General features: G+C 48.8%; 1 protein-coding gene across 5 annotated transcripts in view; it reads left to right on the top strand.

Annotated features, from left to right (window-relative positions):
* CDH13 (cadherin 13) overlaps positions 1-20,924 on the top strand; it is a 980,849-nt gene that overhangs the window by 873,888 nt on the left and 86,037 nt on the right. For all 5 annotated transcript variants that reach the window (XM_047710889.1, XM_047710891.1, XM_047710890.1 and 2 more), the window contains one exon: positions 20,364-20,546. In XM_047710889.1, the coding sequence (XP_047566845.1) occupies positions 20,364-20,546 (183 nt within the window). The remainder of the gene's footprint in view (positions 1-20,363; positions 20,547-20,924) is intronic.

Below are 20,924 nucleotides of genomic sequence, written 5' to 3'. Positions count from 1 at the left end.
GAGAGAGAGAGAACATGAGAGTGGGGGGGGGGGTAGAGGGAGAGAAGCAAACTCCCCCCGGAGCACAGAGCCTGATGCGGGGCTCAGTCTGATGACCCTGAGCTGAAATCAAGAGCCAGGCACCCAGCTGACTGAGCCACCCGGGTGCCCCGGGGCCATGTTAGTTGTTTTTTTTTTTTTTTTAAGATTTTATTTATTTATGTGACAGAGACAGAGATCACAGGTAGGCAGAGAGGCAGGCAGAGAGGGAGAGGGGGAAGCAGGCTCCCTGCTGAGCAGAGAGCCTGATGTGGGGCTCGATCCCAGGACCCTGAGATCATGACCTGAGCCAAGAGCAGAGACTTAACCCACTGAGCCACCCAGGCACCCCACCAAGTCCATGTTAGGTTTATAAGAAACTGCCAGCCGGTCTTCCGCAAGGACTGTGCTCTTCTCCACGCCCAGCAGCAATGTCTGGGAAGTGCAATTTACCCACATCCTCACAAGCATTTGGTCTCACCGTTCACTTTAATTTTAGCCTTTCCAAGAGGCGTGGGGCGATATTTCATTGTGAGTATAATTCGCATTTTCCCACTGACTCCTGACACTAAATATCTTTTCACGTGCTTATTTGCTATCTTGATTCCCTTTGGTGAGATGTCTGCTCATGTCTTCTGCCCCTTTTCTAACTGACTTTTTCTTTTCTTTCTTACTGTTGAGTTTACATACGAGTCCTTCATCGGGGATGTGCCTTGCAAATGTTTCCCTCAATCTTCGCCTTATCTTCGTACCCTCCTATTAGACTCTTGCGCTGAGCAAATGCTTTTAATTTTGATAAGGTCCAATCTATCGTTTTTTTTTTTAAGATTTAAAAAAGAATTCTTTTTTTTTTCTATTTTGATGCATTACATGGAACACACAATCCATTTTGAGTTCATTTGCGTGTGAGCTGTGAGGGTTAGCCTGAGGCCATGTACTTAGCTGTGGACCTGCAGCTGCTCCAGGTCCGTTTGAATTGCGACCGTCCCTTTGTCACCGATCATTCGGGCGTAGTGTGTAGGTCTGTTTCTGGGCTCTCTGTTCTGTTCCGTGGACAGCTCGGTGTCTCCCCCGGCCACTACCACAATGTCTTTTTCTTTTTATTTTTTTTTTTAAGAATTTATTTATTTATTTGACAGACAGAGATCACAAGTAGGCAGAGAGGCAGGCAGAGAGAGAGGAGGAAGCAGGCTCCCCGCTGAGCAGAGAGCCCGGTGTGGGGCTCGATCCCAGGACCCTGAGATCATGACCTGAGCCGAAGGCAGAGGCTTTAACCCACTGAGCCACCCAGGCACCCCCACACTGTCTCGATCCTTGTAGCCACACACATGGTGACACTTAGCATCCTGGACAGCAGCTCCTCCCACGTCATTCTGCTTTTTCTAGAATGTTTCTGAAAACGACTTACTTTTCAATGCACTTTGAACTCACTAGCACTATATCCCCTCCAACATATTTTTTCTGACTAAAACATAATTGGTTTCCATTGTTTTAAAAAAAAAAAAAGGCGTTTAACTATCACACGCGCATATAAAAAGCTGGAATGTCTCCACTCACCGAGCGATGACCCCTGTTAACGTGTGGGTCAAACTTCTGCAGGTGGCTCCTCCTCCCCTCTCTCCAGTCTTAACTTTTGACTTGCAGAAACAGCATCCCGTGATGCACGCCCTGTGTTGCCATTTTATGAGGATTTTTTTTCCTCTTTCCTTTTCTGTAAAATGGGAGAAGCGATATTCCTCATCTCCTCGGGCAGGGGTGAGGCTGTGCTGCCGCACAGAGCATGGGGAGCCCAGCCAGTGAGGGCGACACCACCCTCACTCGGGAAATACCCCATCGTGGTTGCTGTGACCTTTTTTGTGTGTTCTCCTTTGGCTTTTGCTACCTGCTTTGGTACCTGCTTTGGATCCTGGCAGAGAAACCCTCCCCGTTTAGCAATTCGAGGCAGCTCGCAGAAGCCTTCGGGAGGCTGGGTTCCTCCCTCGCCCTGGTTCCTTCCGGCTGGAAGGCCAGACGCGAGGTCTCTCAGCCTCTTGGTTTGCTCACACGAGGGCTGACTCGGAGCGTGTCGCCAGCATCCCAGAGTTCTCTCAGTCTTGATTCAAGCGATCCCGCGTGACCTCATCCTTCGTCCACAGCACGGCTGCTCATTCACACCCCCTCAAGTCTCCCCAGCCCCTCCGCTAGTGGGAGTCCCGCAGAAAGATGTCACCCTTCCCCTGGGGACTGGTTGCCAAACCTCCGTACGGCCTGTCATTTTCACACCTTTCACCTGTGGGGGGGACTTTAACCAGGGCCACGGGGAGCAGAAGCTGCCCACGGCCCCCACCCACCCACCCACACAGCAGTCCCGTGAGCTCCAACTGTGCCCTTGGCTTCTACCGTCCAAGAACTATAATCTACCTCAGCTCTGCCTTCAAATGTGCCCCTGGAGTGCCCGTGTTCTCCCAATTTCACTAACTTAGCACGTTTTATTTCTCCTAAGTAAACCCAAGGTTGCTGGCATCCTCAAAAGCAACAGATTTCCTTCTGATCAATATTGCGGAACAGTTAGCTCACCTCATTCATTCCGATAACACGGTATCCTGTTCTGTTCTACAGGCAGCCCAGCCCACAGCCTGATCGATCCCCTATTGATGGACATTTTGGTGGTCCCTGGTTTTCCCTTTTATGAACATCACAGCAATTAAAATGCCTGAATGTGTATCGTTGCGCATATATATGAGGGGTTTTATATGGTAAACCCTCACAAGTGAAATGCTTGGTCCAAAAGCTGTGAGCTTTTTGTTTTGTTTTGTTTTGTTTTGGGTTTGTTTTTTGTTTTTTTTTTCTCATATGAGCATTTTAAATTGCAGCATATGACCCTTTTTTGAATATGGTCAAAGTCCCTTCAAATTTCCTTCCCCTTCGCATCCCGTGAGCCTCACTGGTTTCTGCACTCGCGTGGATTTCTCCCTGATGATGGAGGAAGGCCCTCCCCACTGTGAATGGGCTCCCGCCAGCACACAGAGGATGAGGGTCATGGTCCAGGAGGCTCCTTGCATTGGGGCGCAGAGCAGAGGTAGAATGGTGGGCCCCAGAGAAGTGGGATCCCAGGGCCACACTGGGCAGATGGGAACGCATACGCCCCATGCTCTGTGGGCTTCGACCTGAACCTGCAGCAGAGCTTCTAAGAGGAGCCAAGGAAAGTCAAGGTGTGGAAGGAACCAGTGGGAGCAGGTGAGGGATCCCCCACAGCTCACTGCTCAGCTGGGATCCAGGGGCTAATACCATGTGGAGGGAGCTGGGTATTCTGGGCTCTTCTGTCTGGACCCCCACCTGTAAGAGACCCACCCTTGAACCTAACTCCCTGGACTTCTTTCCATGCCCCACCAGCTGCCAGCCCTCTCCCCAGTCCTCTAGCCATCCCTGAGCTACCCTATATCGAAGTACCGTAACCCAGGTGTGGCTTCCTGAGCAAAGCTCTGTGGGGAGGTCCCCGTGGGTGATGGACAGTCACCCCCACTTGCCCTGTTGCAGTCCCGGACCACCAGAAGCGGCAGCCGCATAGAACTTGCTTGTCCGTGCAGGTGGCCTGTTGGTGGTGACACAGTGGGGGGATGCGGGGTCTGGGAAGGGGCGACAAAAACAGAAGGAGACGGCCTCATTTCCTATAAACTCAGCTCAGCACAGCCTTGGTGTGCCTGGACAATGAAGGTAACGAAGGAGTCAAAAGGTCCCTCTCTTCATCCCATGCAAGAAAAAGGGAGAGGAAAATTGAGTTGAAAATCCTGGGGCCGTTCCTTTGAAACCAGATGGTGGATCCCTTCCTGTCTTTACACCCGAGCCCCACCACCCGGGGGCATGCCCATGGCTGTCCCGCTCGCCCCCGAGAGGAGGCCTGGCACCGTGCAGACGGGGACAGTGAGGCTGACGGTCTGACCCACTTGCACAGGTCTCTTGGCGTTGCAGGAACTTCTCTGAAAGCCGCCAAGAAGGAGTAGCGCATAGACTCCAGGCTCGGACCACACCAGGTGCGAATCCTCTCTCTGCACTTCCCGGCCCAGTAACGGGTCTTGAAGGCTCAGAGTGGAACCCACCTCACGGGGTGAGCAGTCAGCCCACAACTCGAGACAGCGGACACAGGGTAGCTTTCGTTGTTACGCTCTGCTCAGCATCCTTTTCCCGCCGTTCGTCAGCGGGGCATGGATTTCTTGCAAAAGCTGATAGACTTGCTCCATTTGAGTTTGCCTGGTTCAGCCCAGTCCCCCTCCTGCAGCCCGTTCCCCAAATCTAGAGCCATGCAACACCCCGCCCCCACCGCCACGTCCCCGGTGGCCTCTTATCCAGATGCGTGTTCTGTCAGAGGAAGGCAGTACCCCCCTGACTCGGTCACCAGCTCGTGAGCTAAACAACTCGCTAGCCTCCATCCTTTCTGTTCTTTTGTTCCCGGGAGGGCGTGGAGGGCTGCCCGCCACCACATGACTTCAGGCCTCCTGTCTTCCTTGGGGCGGAAGTGACATTAACCCCCCCCCCACCCCGCACGCCAAGTGCAGACTGTAGAAGGTTGCTCGCAGGTTCCGGATGGAAGCTCACTCCTGTCATTAGCCCCGGGAGGCTTCTCCTCTTCCGCTGCGCTGCCATAGCAACGACTCTCAACTTGACCCACTTTGGCAACGCTCGCTTCCTGCAACGGTGCGTGTGCCCGTGCACGTGTGCCTGCGCGTGTCACACCAAGTCCCTTCTGAGCCTCCCCAAAGCTGAACGGTCAAGGGACCGTGTTCCATTCGGAAGTTGCCGTTCTTGACAGAGGAATGGCAGTCGTGGGTTTTGCTATGTTCAGGGATCTCTGGAAGGTGAGCCCCCGAATGGCCCATCTTGTCCCCCTCACCTGTGACATGCGAAGAAAAGCGCCACCCACAGTGGTGGGCGTTGGCAAGCTGATGTTTCTGCTGCGCGGCTGAGAGGGGTGCTAGAGCCAAAAAGGAAGAGATCTGGGGGCCCAGAAAAGGGAGCCACCCCCATTTCTGCCAGGGTCCCTGTTCCCCGGCCAAGGGCGGGCCACCGTCTGAGACGCGTCACGGACACGAAGTTCATATAAGGTGGGCAGTGAGGCTCCCCGCCACAAATTTTGGTTGACTCCCCGATTCACAACTGATATTCCCTCAAGAAGTAGCTTGGGTTCAGAACTGGGTAAGGGCAACAAATTAGCGGGTGGTGGGGACCCTGGAAGCCCGCACCTGGGAAGGACCTTGGAAGGAAGACGTGGATGCTGTCCCCTAGACATTAGCTCACACCAGCCTGGCCGGATGCTCTTGGACTCACTCATGGATTTTCTCTATAAGGAGCCTGAGAGCAAACCGCACTCCCAGGGCCGTGAGAGCCCTGGGGACTCAGGGAGACTTCTAAGGGTCGCTTTTTTGGGGGGCTGGGGGTTGGGGTCCAAATTTGCCTATCGCGCGGATTTTAGAAACTGTTGCAAAAAGATTCGACTTCATGGTAGTGACTAGGGGCAATGCCAGGGCCCAGGACGTGCCAGAGTCTTTCCTGGGGGGTGACAGTGGTCACTGTCACCCTCCGTCCTGGGCTTCACCACCCATCCTGGCTCTCCATCTGATCCTGGCTCTCGGGGTGCCCAGTTGTTGCTAGAAGTGATCAGAGGGTAGGTCAGAACCACAGGGTTTCTATTGATATGGAGATTTTTGTTCTCCTCGACTACCAACAAAGGCCCCTGGAATGCTGATAAAATGCAGGAACACAGCTCTGGATTTGCCCAAATTTTCTTATTTAAAAAAAGCAACATCGAGACTTTAAACCACCCCTCCCCACATCTTCCGCTCTCCCTCCCCCTCTGCCCACTTCTGCCATCACCTTCTGTCTTTACCTCTCCTCCCTCTTCCTCTTTACCTCCCCAGCTGGTTCTGCCTCTCTAGCACTTTTGCTCCTGCAAGCCTGTGTCTTCTGGACTGCCCCAGCCTCTCTCCCCCCCTCCTCCTTCTCTCCCCCACCTTCCTCCTCCCCCTCCCTCCCTCTTCCCTCTCCTCCTCCACCTGCCCCTATTTTTGTGTATCTCTTTCTTTCTCCCCTCTCTCTCCCTTAGCTTCTCTCCCTCCCGGGCTCTCTCCACACCACCTGGCAATTTCCACTGTCCCACCCTGTCACTTGGCAGAGAAAAGTCAAGCTGCAAATGGCACCTTTACTCAAAATCCCTGAACTCTCTGAGACTTCCTGTTTTCCATAGTCAAATCCCAGCCCCCTTCCCCTCCTCATCACCCCCTGCGCCACTCAGGTGCAGCAGTCCAGGTAGCTGGAGCCACACTGGGAAGGGCCTGTTTTGTCCGCTGGGGGCAGGGGGTGGGGTGAGGGTCCCAGCCCCTGTTCAGCAACCCAATAAGAATTCTTAAACAGGATGTTTTCTCCATTCATTACATCTCAACATTGACCAGTTACATTGTTCCTTGATTGCAAATACACGACCAATGCTTATTTCCATGGTCTGCAGCCCTCCCAGCAAATGTGGATATAGTGCTCAGTCCCAACTGCACAGTGGAGGGGGAGGGGAGGAACTGCAGGCCCCTCTTGGGGGGGGCGGTAGGGGGCAGAGTTGAGGCTGCTCCTTCTTTGTTGTGTTGCTTGGTTTCCATTGAAGGGTCTCCAACGCGTTTACAGACTTGAGAGGAGGGTAAGGGAGGCGGAACAAGCCTGAGGAGGAGCTGGGGGGTGCTCCCCCTTCTCCGGAGGGAGCTGAGCCCTCCAGCCAGAGCACGGAGGGCGCCAAGAGAGGATGCTGAGGGAGGACTACTGAGTTCATGGCCACCAGGTCCCTGGCCTCTCTGGCTTCCAGCGAGGACAGCTGTGGGCGGAAGGGCTTGGAAGCAACTTCTCAGTTGGACCAGGTGGCAGTAGGTTCTGGAAGCCAGCCAGCCTGACTCAGCTCCCTGTCACCTGGGTTCTGATTCCGGAGGTCTAGGGAGCGGCCCCGACTCTGCATTTTTAACCAGCTCCCGGGTGATGCCCAAGCACCTGGCCCAAGGCTCACACTTCCAGTCGAGAGGGTTTCAGGAGCGGGGAGAAGCCCTGGGCCCGCAGGCCATAACCCCTCGTTGCTGTGTAAGCTTGAGTCTGAGCACAGCTTCAACTGGACCAAGTGGAAAATGGCCCTCATTTTCTGGGGCCCCCCTGAGAATGCCCCTCAGGGGGACAGGACCACCCCGTGGCAGGCCCGCCCGTCCGTCCTTGTGGCGCAGCTACCACCCAGAGTCTGTGTGTGGTGCCGGAGTCCCCTGGCCACACACGGGCGTGAAGCATGTTGATTGAAAAGCGAGAGGCGGGCGAATGTCAGGAAGAATAGAAAGCAAGAAAAACTACCTTTCTTCTTTTATAAAAGGGATTATCCGTCGCTAATTCAGAAATTGTAGAGCAATGAAAACTACATCAATAATTTTCATAATAATTATAGTCTCTGGTTTTACCCTTGAATGTGTTCCTGGCAATGTCTGATTCAGTTACTCCAGAAAATGTTATCATGCTATTTCAGCGTTTTCCTCTGAGACTTCAATCTGGGGCCAGCGAGATGACAAATCTTGTCTTGGGGGACTGGTGGGCTGCCATTTAGAGGTGGATGGTCCTAGGGGACCCCTGGCCTGGTTGAGCTGGATGAGTGATTCTCAGCCAGGGAGGAGTTCACACGCTTGCGCACACACCCCACGGGACGTGGCAGCGTCTGGATTTTGATGGTTGCAGTGTGGGCGCTCCTGGCATCCAGTGGGCAGAGGCCCAGGGGCTGCTGAGTGCCCCCCCCCCCCCGAACAAATCATCATCCAACCCAAAATGTCAATAGTGTTGCAGTTGAGAAACCATAAGTTAGATTGAAAATATGATCGGGGGTGCCTGGGTGACTCAGTCGCTTAAGTGTCTGCCTTCGGCTCAGGTCATGATCCCGGGGTCCTGGGATCGAGTCCCATGTCAGGCTCCTGATCATTGAGGAACCTGCTTCTCCCTCTCCCTCTGCCTGCCGCTCCCCCTGCTTGTGTGCTCTCTCTCTTGCTCTCCCTCTCTCTGTCAAACAAATAAAATCTTTAAAAGAGAGAGAGAGAGAAAGAAAGAAAATGCAATCAGGAAAAAAGGTACTTCTGATTCTAACTGGCACCAACTCTAAGTAGTTTATGTGAAAGGGAACTTTATATTGAAATACAATTGAGCAAGGCTAGGCTACTGTAACCAAAAATCTCCCCAAAGAGCCAAGTTAATTTCTTTGCTCACGTTCCTTACGCCCATGTGCAGGGGAACAAACTTCATTTCTTTGCTCATTTCATCTGTGTTCATTGTAACAGGGCCTATGTGTCAGGCGTGCCTCTAGGCCTTTATAAATATTCTCACTTTATCATCGTTACAACCCAATGAGAGTATGTACCCTTATTATTTTTCATTTTGCGGATGAGAAAATCAAGACACAGAGAGGTTGTTTCTTGACCAAAGTCACACAGCCAACAGATGATAGAGCTCTCTGTGGCGTTAAACGTGAGACACTTTGCTCGTTTGTCTCTGTCAGTGTGAGGGAAGGCCATCGAGCACCCTTGTCCCCTCACAGGCTTCCGTTGTCCCTCCATCCTGTATCAGAGCAGGGAAAGGACAGAGAATCACTTTCCTCATCCTGCATCTCTCATCCGAGCTGATTCCCAAGGGAATGATTCCCAACTATCTCTTCTCCCTGTGGGACCGCGATGTTCTCCGAAACTCCATAAGCCACCTCTGGGAAGAAATTTGTGGATATGCCGATGGGAATTACAACTGGGCCCCTGGGGTCTATTTGAAGCACGAATCAATGGTCCAGACACAGAAGATGGATAGAGAGTGGTTGCTTCGACTAAGATATTTGGGATTTAAATATAAATTAGAAGCTGTAAGTCAATTCCACGTATGAATTTGTACAAATCCCTTGTAATGAAAGCAGACGGTTTCTCTTATCCTTATTTGTGCTGGGGTGTTAGCATCCTGGGGTGTTAGCATCAGGAGCCTAACCAAGTGTGTCGATTTTCCCACAGCTCGGGAGATTAAAGACGTACATTGTCTGGTTAGAACTGGCTGCAGGTGGCTTGTCGGGAGGAAGGCTCGCTCTCCACGAGCTCCAGGGGTCTGTGTCATGTCTCTGTTACCCTGTGAAGTACCCCGTGCAAAGTGGGAAGGAGGAGGCTGCTTCGAGTGGGTTGGCCAAAGGATTTGAAAGAAACAGGGCCCACATGGATACTTCTCCCTTCCCAAACCTAATACCATTCAACGGGGGAGGCCTTATTCTCAGGTATAGCCTCTCCCCATCCAAGGGACCAGGCGGCACTAGGTTCTGGAAGCCAGCCAGCAGGACAGACACAGCCCCGTGTGTTTGAAAGGGGGAGCGTAAGATCTACACGCATGTTGACAAGTGACTTCAGTCCACACCTCTGACAACCTGGAGTTAGCACACGTCCCAGTTCCTCCACATCTAGCTGTCGACCCGGAACAGGGAAAACCCAAGTCCACGCCAGACCTTGTATTCATTCACGGCGGCATTAGTCATCATGGCCAGAAAAAGGGAATAACCCACGTGTTGATCAGGGGACGAAGGGGTCTATGAACTGTGGTCTGTCCGTACAGTGGGGTAGCATTCAACCATAAAAAGGAATGGAGTCCTGATGTCTGCTGTGACACGGACAAGCCTTGAAAGCACTCAGCTCAGTGCAAGAAGCCAGACCCACAAGGCCGCCTGTCGCATGATTCCATTTGCACGAAATGTAACGGCAAATCGTGGCGATAGCAGATTTGTAGCTGTTAGGGGCCAGATGGAGGGGAATGGGCTAACTACTAATGGGTACCAGATTCCTGTTCGAGATGCTGAAAACCATGACCTTCAGGCACTAGCCCTGTGATCTCATTGGCAAATCTATGTATTCCACTGTTCCCCTTAGTACCTCCGATGACCCCATGTAGAGCCGAGTGTAGAAGGAAGAGTTCTCAAGGTTTTCCACCAGTGGCATCCTCTGGCTCCCACGATGGGGTCTTCATCTGTTAGGACCCACTGTGAGCTGGAGGAGATCATGAAGCTCTTCTTAACCCCTGATCATAATACCAGGAGGGGACCTGAGAGTCATCTCAAGCAGCTGTGCTCAGTGAGATCATGTGGGGGACCTTTGAGACATAACAATGCCTGGGCTTCACCCTAGGAAATCCTGTGAATGCGGGCCCCCGGGTCATCCACTGTTTCTAAGGGTTTGTAAGCAATTCTGATATGTAATGAGTGTTAAGAACCTAGCGCTCTAGTCCAATGCACTATATCTCAGAGAATCAGACGGGGACTCAGAGACATTATAAGATTTACCCACGAATTCAAGGTAGGCCCAAAAGTGCCCCCACTTCACCAAAGTTCCCACGCTTACACATTTGCAGAATTGCATCAACCCAATCCCAAAGCCTTTGGAGCCCACCGTGCTGCTGCTCCTGAAAAAGAAAAGTCATTCTTCATCCAGATTCCAGTGTCTGCGGTTGGATGCATATCTCCACAGAAAATCTCTCTGCTTCTCAAAATTAAACTTTCCAATTATCTCGTCAGATGTACGAATGCGTTTTGCTTTCTCTTTCATTTTTTTAAAGAGCGAAACTCTAGTGAGGGAGAGATGCTACTGTCAGATGGAGTAATGTGTCCACACCTGGCATTCAGAAAAGGAAGGATGTGGGCCTCTTGGCTCCTTGATTTTAATTTTCTCTCTTTATCTGATGTAATATTTATTATGCGAATTCCCAAAGGCAGTGATGTGCGAACTTCTTTCTACAGCAAAACATTTTTTTTTTTTCAGGCAAAATCTTGAGCAGGAACTCTAACTCCAAACAGACCAAACATGATGCAGGTTGTTTAAGTCTTACTGTTTCAGGGATGGGGGGGGGGGGGGGGCCCGGTCCATTGGAAGGACTCCCGTACCATCCCTCAAACGTCCTTGATTCCCAGGAACACAGTTTGACAACCACCCCTCAACTGCATTAGTTTCCGGTCGGTCTTCAGTGGCTTTGTGTCCCCATCATTTTGTTCCGTGGAGGAAAAGGCACATTTAGTTACACTAGCATCTTCTTCCTGAAAACTCACTGCTTCACTAGCATGCGTGGATGTGTGTGTTTGGCAGATTGGAGGGACCTCTGCAAGCAAGATCACGGTGGGGGGAAGAAATGGGCATTAGCAGGTGCCTTGCCGGGCCCCCAGAGAGCAGGCCTGGCTGGGCATTGTCCTTGAAAGTCATTGACTCATGGGGCGCCTGTGTGGCTCAGTGGGTTAAGCCTCTGCCTTTAGCTCAGGTCATGGTCTCAGGGTCCTGGGATCAAGCCCCGTGTCAGGCTCTCTGCTCAGCTAGGAGCCTGCTTCCTCCTCTCTCTCTCTGCCTGCCTCTCTGCCTACTTGTGATCTCTGTCTATCAAATAAATAAATAAAATCTTTAAAAAAAAAAAAAAGTCATTGGCTCAGCCCCTCCAATGTGCTGCAACATGAGGCAGCTCCTTATGGGGAATGCGCCGACACAGAGACGTATGCATGGGGCGGGAAAGGGGAATGACCCCCACCGGAGGGTGCAGGGAATACCGTCTCCTTCCCTTGCCCACTGGCCCATTGCCCTGCCCCTGTACAGCCAGAAAGCCGGGAACGCTCGGTCCTTCCTCCTGATAGAAGGGGACCCACAGACGGCAGCCCCCCAGGCACGGAGCTCTCCTTCCAGTCCGGGGCTTCTCTGGGGGGTTGGGTCACACCAACCTGGGGCATCTTTGCCTTGCCCCCACCCCCAGATCGAGAACCACATTGCCTGGGATGCCAGGGAATCTTGGAGACTGCTCTTGGCTCGGTTGCTGGGCTGTTGGTCCCTTATCATTGTTGAACCATTTACACTTCTTCACCGGCCTGAATGTTGAACTGAGAAAACGCTGACAACACAGTGGGGGGGGTCTAATAGGCCCCTTTATAGCTGTCTTTCCCAGAGCGGGTAGGTACTCTCTCTCTCCATAACAGAGAGAACATGCAAATGCTTTTATCAAAGTATCTGGCACAAAAGAAAAACAGTAATTATCAGAAGAAATTAATGTTAGTTGGATCAAGAAAGGACTTTGATTATGTTTTCTTAAAAAGAGGCTTTATGGGACGCCTGGGTGGCTCAGTTGGTTAAGCAGCTGCCTTCCGCTCAGGTCATGATCCCAGTGTCCTGGGATCGAGTCCCACATCGGGCTCCTTGCTTGGCGGGGAGCCTGCTTCTCCCTCTGCCTCTGCCTGCCATTCTGTCTGCCTGTGCTTGCTCTCTCTCCCTCTCTCTCTGACAAATAAATAAATTAAAAAAAAAAGAGGCTTTATCTTTTAGAGCCACGCGGTGACATATTTACAGATACAATGATACGTCTGGGACTTGTGCCAGATGATACGGGAATGGGGAGATGAGGGTGTTTAGCTGAAGCACAGAGGGGCATGAGCTGAAAATCTCTGAAGCCTGATGGTGGGCTCGAGGGGCTCTTTATTCTGGCTGCTTTTATAAATGTTTGAAATTCTCCATAGCAAAGGGAAAAAGGATCCTTGAGGAGACATCTGTGGGACCCAAATCTTCATCAAAAAGGCCACATTTACTTGCTGAGAATGGCAGACATCTGCCAGAGCCGGTTTCCTCAGGGCTGCATTAGGAGCAGAAACCCACTCAAAGTGGCTGGTGAAGATGGGACCATTGTTGACAGGCCCAGAAGCATCCAGCAGACAAGGGGTGTAGGGAACCTCGTGGGCATGGGGGCAGGGCTGGAAAACCAGTGGGAGACCAAGGATGATTCCCCATCTGTCTTTTGTCTTTTGAGTGCCCTGGGATCTCTCCATTTTTCTCTCATTGTGTCCATTCTTTTGCTTCTCTCTGCATCTAGTAATCGGTGTCCCAGGGACAAAAAAAAAAAAAGTCACCCCATGCTCAGCTACTCAGAAACTTAGGGTCTCTGATTATAACCTCTATTTCTCTGAGTTCACACTCGTAGAGAATCACCTTGATTGTTCCTGTGGCAGACAATGGATTGGTCACCTGTGAGTCGGCACACGCCTGGGTCCATTCAGCTCTGGCCAAGGAAGCTGGGATCCCATGACACAAACGGCCTTCTAGAGCAGTCTTCTCAGCAGGGCCTGGCATCTTCTTTTAGGATCCTCAGAAAAGGAACACTGACCACCAGCACGTAGAACTCTATTGTTTCTGCCATCCGAACTACAGTTCGTTCACTTGTCTTTTTCTCCGTGAGATGAGAGACGACATGGCCGCTATTCTCAGTCACATGTACAGGGACATCATCTTCTTTTAGGTATTTATTTCATAGATAAAAATAATAAAATAAATAAAAATAAAAATAATAAAAATAAAAAATAAAAATGGTCCCAAAATGGGGCACCTGGGTGGCTCAGTAGGTTAAGTGTCCAACTCCTGGTTTCGGCTCAGGTCATGATCTCACAGCTCCTAGGATCGAGGAGTGTGAAGCCTGCTTAGGGTTCTTTCTCTCTTCCTCTCCCTCTGCCCCCCCACCCTCCACTCACACATGCATGTGCTCATGTATGCTCGCACTCCCTCAAAAACAAAACAAAACAAAACAAAACAAAAACAAAATTTAATGTCTACTTATAGTGCTTTCACCTTATGAAAGATCAGAGACAAAAACCTCATTCTCCTGAAGCTCACAGCTGGGAGGCGCATGCCCCAAGCTGTCTCTGCTTGAGAGGACAGGGAAGTAAGTCTCTGATCATAGTTTCTAGGACCCAGGGCTCTAGCATTGGATTTACTTCTCACTGTGTGAATTGTCTTCCATGAGTGTTGAAAACCAAAGTTCTGGCACCACTGCTAGTCATCAAAGAGAAAGGGGTGTTTAGAGGTGACAGAATTTTAACCAAGTGGAGAAAAGAGTCCAATATAGCAATGTCTGGGGCCATTATGGTCTGGTGGGCTCCTGTATGTTCTCCTCCCATCTTGGTTCTGTAGTCATTTTGGGGCCTCTCTATGCATGTCCTGTTGGGACATGGCTAGGGAAGGACTCAGTAGGTCCAGTTCTTGAGGGCTGGCTGAAGGTTTTCAGCCAAGGACCTTCAGAGACCCATGTGGTTCTCTGTTGTTAATCATTTCTTAGACATAAAGTCTTCTTTAAAATACTAAATGAACTTTTATTAAAACTCCGTGTACTGGGGCTGCCTGGGTGACTCAGTGGGTTAAGCCTCTGCTTTCAGCTCAGGTCCTGATCTCAGGGTTCTGAGATCAAGTCCCACATCAGGCTCTCTGCTAGGCAGGGAGCCTGCCTCCTCCTCTCTCTCTCTCTCTACTTGTGATCTCTCTCTCTGTCAAATAAATAAAATCTTAAAAAAAAAAAAAAAACTCTGTGTACTTGTTAAAATTTTTATTTAAATATTATGTATATTCTATTATGTGAACTTCACATACATAATTATATTTTGTATTTTTGTATTATTTTATGTACGTAAAGTATTTTATGTATTACATAGATATAGAGTGCTCATATACATTAACTGTAAGGTGAATTAAAATGTCCCCGTATGTTTTCTATTAAAACCTCTGCAGTTGTACCTTCCACATGTTGTGTATGGTGTGAGGTAGGGATCAAGATTCATCATTCTTTCCATATGGCCATCCAAATAATCTACCACCATTTATTGAAATGACCATTAGCTGGAAATTAGATCATGTGCAAAAGTAAAAGCATCTGTAATTGGCTACAGGTGCAGCTTTGGATGTGTGACAGTGGAGAAATGGTAGAAAACAATATGGTTGGATATGTCATGGATCAACAAAACATATAAAGAAAGGGGGTGAGTGGGAGGAAATGTGTCAGTCTCCTGAGCTCCAAGCCCCTGAGGAGAGAGAATAGTGTCTCTTTCACTTACTGCTATATTTCCTGCCTCTGGTGGACTCCTCGGCATGTAGTAGGCCCTTAAAGGATATTTACTAGAAGGAGTTCTTTCATTTTTCTATATCCTGGGGTGAATCCTAATCGTAGATAGAGGAAACCAGGTACCTAATACAGCCATCCCTTCTAAATGTGGGTGCTATAGGTTAACATCATTTGCTTGGCAATAAAGGGCCTGTTGTTAGAGAAAAATCAGGGATAAGCAAGGATATGAGTGTCAGATATACATAACTGAAAAGAGAAGAGCTTTTTGACACCAATTGCAAGTATCTTTGTGGATTATACGTTAAAAGGCAGACCATAAGTACAGAAAGGGTCACAAGAATTTGAGCCATACCCTCAATTTACTAGTAAGAATTTCATACGATACAAAACAAATCCCATCATCAACATCCTCACTAACAAATGCTGAGTCCTTACCCTATACCAGGCAATGTACCAAGATCCTTGAACATAATATCATATTCTTAGCAATCACAGTCTCTACCCATTAGGCTATCAGCAAAAGATCAGATTTTTCCAATGAGCTCTATCCTTTATGTAAATATAGACTCATAAAATTATTTGCAAGTTAAATGTCTGATGATCTGCCCTGCATGCTTTTAACCTCACAAAGAGAAATTCAAGTTTATAAAACTTTTGGAGAATTTATCGTTTAATTTCCCAAAGCCAGGGCCCAAATAATTAGATCAAACTTGTCAAGTTCACCATCTATGAAACATCATGGTTGACAGTTCATGAACCTGGAATCCAGTTGTCAAACATGCAAGCATGTAGATGTCCAGTCCCTTAAAAGTCACACACTGTCACTTCTTTGCCACCTGTGGCTTTCTACCCTGCTGATTATTATTTCAAATTTCAGGTTAACCTTAACCTAAAACCAACCATTTGCTCAATGAGGAAGAGAATTTATTCTTGGTGTAAAATAAAATGGAAACCCCTCTTCCCCCTGGTGATGGATGACCTTTCTGGAAGGTCCAGGCATTCTCTTCCTAAAGGTCCATCACAAAACTCACCCCATGTTCTCAAAGAAAGCAGAAGGAAATACTCAGTTCTGAATACAAGGGAGAGGTCTAATGAGCCTCAGTATGTCCCAAGCCAGTCACCCACACTGATTATGTAAAAATACATTTTGCGTCTGGTATTTGATTTGCCACACAGTTTAACAGAAAAGTGACTTTATCTATTTTTTCCAATTAAAGGAACTAATGTTACAATCAATAATTCCTCCTGCTCTGGTATGCTAAATTAATGTCTGTCTGTTGTTTTTAAATCACAAAGTGAGCATTGCTATCGAAATATAAAATGGTACTATTTCATTTTAATCTATTTAATTTTCCATCTTGAATTACATAATGGGGTTAAAACATTGAATAGAATTAATAGAATGAGTATTTAATTAAGCAATAATGAGTTTCTAAATGGATGCTCAAGGAAACTGGCTTTGTAGTTTATGCAAGAATCAGATAATGGTCTTAACAAAGACTATAATAATTGTGTTGAATGTTTTCTATATTTAAAGTTTTTTTTTTCTGAATTCTCTCAAGAGTAGATTTAAACATAACCCAGTTTCTTGACTAGACTCCACTTTACTTTGAAGGTAAATTCCAAATGCCTTTCTGTGACCCCCAAAGTGCTGCCTGACCTGACTCTATCCTCCTCTGGAACCCAATGGCAAAAAGTTCTCTCCAGCCCTTCCCTGCACTCCAGCCACACCCACCTTCCCTCGGTTCTACAAATGTACCGTGCTCCCTCCACCACTGGCCCCTTATTAACTCCCCATCTGCTTTCAGTTCTCAGGGAATTCCTCCCTAATGACTCTCCCCAGACTGGGCACCCAGACCCTCTCACCACTCCCCTTTCAAGCAACAGGCTCAGTGTTACTTTTTTCCCAACATTTAGCACAGTTTTATAATCATACATGTGCTGTGTCTATTTTGTTTTCTAGCATATCCCTAGAATTTAGACTATATCATGCTTGGCACATAGAAGCCACTCACCCAATAATTGTTGGCTATCTGTGTGTCTGGAAGATGGATGGATAGATGGAAGGAAGGAAGATAAATGGATGGATGGGTGAATGGATAGAGAATGATGGATAGATGAATAGATAAATGGATGGGTAGATGGAAAATGGATGGATGGGTAGATGATGGAGGATGGATGGATGGATGGATGGATGGTTGGATGGATGGATGGTTGGGTGGATGGATGGTTGTATGGACGACGGATGGATGGATGGATGGATGGATGGATGGATGGGTGGGTTAATAGATAATGGATGGATGGGTGGATAAATGCAGGGATGGAGAATGGATGGATGGATGGATGGATGGATGATAGATGGAAGGCAGATAAATGGATAGATGGATGGATAGATGTGGGATGGAGGGTGGATGGGGAACAGATGGAAAATGATGGGTGGGGATTGGATGATGGATGGGTGGATGATGGATGGGTGGGTGGATGGTAGGTAAATGTAGCTGTGGACATATTACTCCATCTAAGGATGCATCAGGCCACAATACACACTGTAAGAATTCCAAAAAAAATCCTACGTTATTCCCTTTGGAGTCATTTGTTCACACACTAAAAGAGTCTTCTATGCCAGCCCCTATGGTAGGTGCCACAGACACTTTAGAAAAAAAGTGTCCTGGGAAAAGCTGCACAGATTTTTCCCACTTAGACCTGGCCTAAATATTAATTTTACAAATCCACCCATCCATCCACCCATTCCTCTATCCATCCATCAGATCTTCATGTGTCCAGCGCTGTGCTACATACTGGGGATCAGAAATGAGTCACCCATCAGGTGCCAGAAGCACAGTGCTGAGGGTCCTAAAACCAGAACAAGAACTTTCAGGGTCAAAGAAAATTTTAATTTTTTTCCCTCATATCAGGAAAAAAAAAATAAAAGAAAATTTAAAAACCTGTGAAAATCTATTCCAGTAGGAAGGGCCAATGAAGGTAAAAGTACCTAAGATCCATGAATGTCATAAGGCGGCTGTGCTACTGATGTCCTGGAGAACAAGGGAGATCAGTCCATCCCTGCCCTTCTGGAACATCCAGCACATGGCAGGGTCAGGCATCAGTCAGCCAGCAGGTCCCTCTTACTGCTCCCGTAGAGCTGCAGCCCTCACATGTCCTCTCTATCCCAGCCTTTGATGCCAGATCCCACCTCCCATATTTAAGACGACAGACTCATTCAACAAATATTTACTGGGTCCCCTCACTGCACCTACCATCGTGTGAGGGGCCAGAGAGAAAGCTGTGGACAAGACAGCCCTCACTGAGCCTCCAGCCCCCTCCAATCATGATGTGTTCTGTGTCTTCACCCGCAATGTGACCCCCGTCCACTCTGACAAAGCAGCCCCTCACCTCGGTCCTGGGTGTACCTGTGCCTGTATCAGATGGATGGATGGCAGCATCCTCCAGTCCCGGCCCTCCCTGTGCCCGCATCATTGCCCCCTGGTGTCCCAAGGTACAGGTGTCAGACGAGACACGAGGACAGGTCATGAGCTGAGGTCTGGTGTGATCAGTGGCTAGACCACAGCAGGGGTGAAGGGGGGGCCTCAGCGATGGGGGTCTTGAGTAATAGAACTTATTATAAGCGGAGATAACAGGAATCCAGGAGGCACGGATTTGACCTTTGGTTCACTGAACAACTCTGGACTTTCCTTCCTTCTCTGTGCCTCTTTCTTCATCCATATCTGGAGAGATTAGATAGCCTCATGGGCACGCGGCCGACAGATGGGGTTGATCCCAGTGTTCCTTCCCGCTGAGCCACAGATCCCCCACGGGCCCTCAGCACAGAGCTCAGACAGCCTCTCTCAACACTGACACCTGCTTCCTGTTCTTGACCTTGGACTCTGTCATGCTTCTGTCAACTGAACTGCATACTAGAATTACCAGGGCAGGTTAAGAAAATCCTTAATCTCAGACCTTACCTCCAAACCCACTGAATTAGAATAGGGCCCAGTTATTTAAAAAAAAAAAAAAAAAAAAAAAAAAAAAGAGGGGTTTCTCGAAGACAGTCCAATGTGCAGACAGGGCTGAGAACCACATCTAGATTTAAGCTTAGGAATTCCCTGATTTTTGTGGGAAAGAGGGAAAGCTAGAAGAGAGGACTACTTAGACAGGAATCAGGTCAACAATGTCGCCTGAAGCCCTGTCTGTGTGACAGCATCCTCCCCGCCCCTCCCTGCTCTAGCTGCTTCCCATCCTGCCATCAGGTTCCAAGAATTTCCCAGCATCCCTTTCACAGAAAGGAAACAACCCACCCAGGTTTGCTGAGGTGTGGTAGACAAATTAGTTCCCGTCCCCACCCCAGCCCCCCAAGGCATCAAGATTAAGGCCTATGATTAATGATTTGCAAGTCAATTAATCAGCCACTGCTTTTGAAACCCCATTTCTCAAATTACTTCTCTTTGAACACAAGGGCTTTCTGACATCGCCTCACTGTCTCGAGACTCCCTTTCCTACTAATTGAAATTCCAAGATATTTCTTCTTCTTGTCAGCTTATTGGTATTACTTGTTTGTAAAATATTTGCAAACAGATTACTATTCACCTGTAGTGTGTCAGAGGTGAGCACTAAAACAATACTTTATGCTTCCAGCTCAAAGGAATGTGCTGATGGTAGCTCACGAAATTATCTATGGGAAAGCTGATTTTTCATTTATTGATTTATTTTCACCACACCTACTTGCAACAAGTACTGGAGATGTATTACAATAAAAACACAGGTACAACAAGGCTCCAAACAACTGATTTATATGTTTCCTTGGAAAATGGGTTTTTAAAGTCCTCCTTGTTGTGGGGAAGAGGTAGCGTGGATGAAATCAACTCTCTTCTTTAGATGGTGCAAGTAAGCAGAGGCCATGGAGTCAAACCCCAGGTTTCAGCTCCAGTCCCCCCCACCTGCAAGGGAGGAGCCCTGGGTCCCCAGTGACCTTGTTGTTTAAGGTCAGCGAAGTCGCAAGAGCAAAGACACACAAAATTGTATAAAGGCTCCCATTCTGTAGAAGTCTATTTCTTTTTCAACAACGGCTCATGATAGGTGAGGGGACCCAGGACCCACATTCTTACCCCTGTGGCCGCACCCTGCCCTTGGGTCCTAGGGTTGTCTGTGTGTAGACAGATGGAAAGAAAGGCACCGAGAAGGGCTAGCTGCTCCCAGCCGCCGAGCATCATTTCCGGCCACTTTCAGTAGAAGAGAAGGCAGTCTCCCGGCCTCAGCTCCGCACAGGGAAGGCCAAGGGGAGGAATGGACCGTCTGCCAGCTCGGCTGGGCATGGCAGCATAACTCTCCTGCACTGTTCACTGTGAAACGAGGGGATGTGGGTCACAGACCCACTTTCCCACCCACTGTGGGAAAGTCTCCGTAAAGGGTCGATGCTGTTTTTACCAAATAGTGACCGTAACCACTTGCTCTGTGTGCAGTTTCAAGCCACCGTGGAGGAAGGAGCCGTGGGGGTTATCGTCAACTTGACAGTTGAGGACAAGGACGACCCCGCCACAGGCGCATGGAGGGCTGCCTACACCATCATCAACGGAAATCCGGGCCAGAGCTTCGAGATCCACACCAACCCTCAGACCAACGAGGGGATGCTGTCCGTTGTCAAAGTAAGGACGCTTCCTCTGCTCCTCCCTCCTCACCAGACAGAGGGTCTCCCCGCTGGGGAAGGTCAAGGAGAAGGCAGCCCTAGTCTCCTCCTCCTGGGGTTGAAAAAGAAAAAGGCTCAGGGCTTAAGGGTGTATTTATATCCTCACGGCCACAAAACCAACCTGTTTCACAGGTTCTAGGAAACTCAAACATATGTGTAACCTTAAAAAGAAACCAAGTTAATTTTTAAACGAGATTTTCCATATGATTGATACTGAATTATCTAAGATATGCAAAACAGGACATGCAAAGGTTTTTCTAAAGATCTCTGATCAAAAATGTGGATCATTACTTGTCTTTTTAGTCAATCTGAGCAGAGACCTGGTTATTCTCTTAAA

This window comes from Lutra lutra, chromosome 17 (assembly GCF_902655055.1).
Source record: "Lutra lutra chromosome 17, mLutLut1.2, whole genome shotgun sequence".
In the NCBI taxonomy this organism is placed as follows: Eukaryota; Metazoa; Chordata; class Mammalia; order Carnivora; family Mustelidae; genus Lutra; species Lutra lutra.
This window is presented reverse-complemented; position numbering and strand designations above follow the sequence as displayed.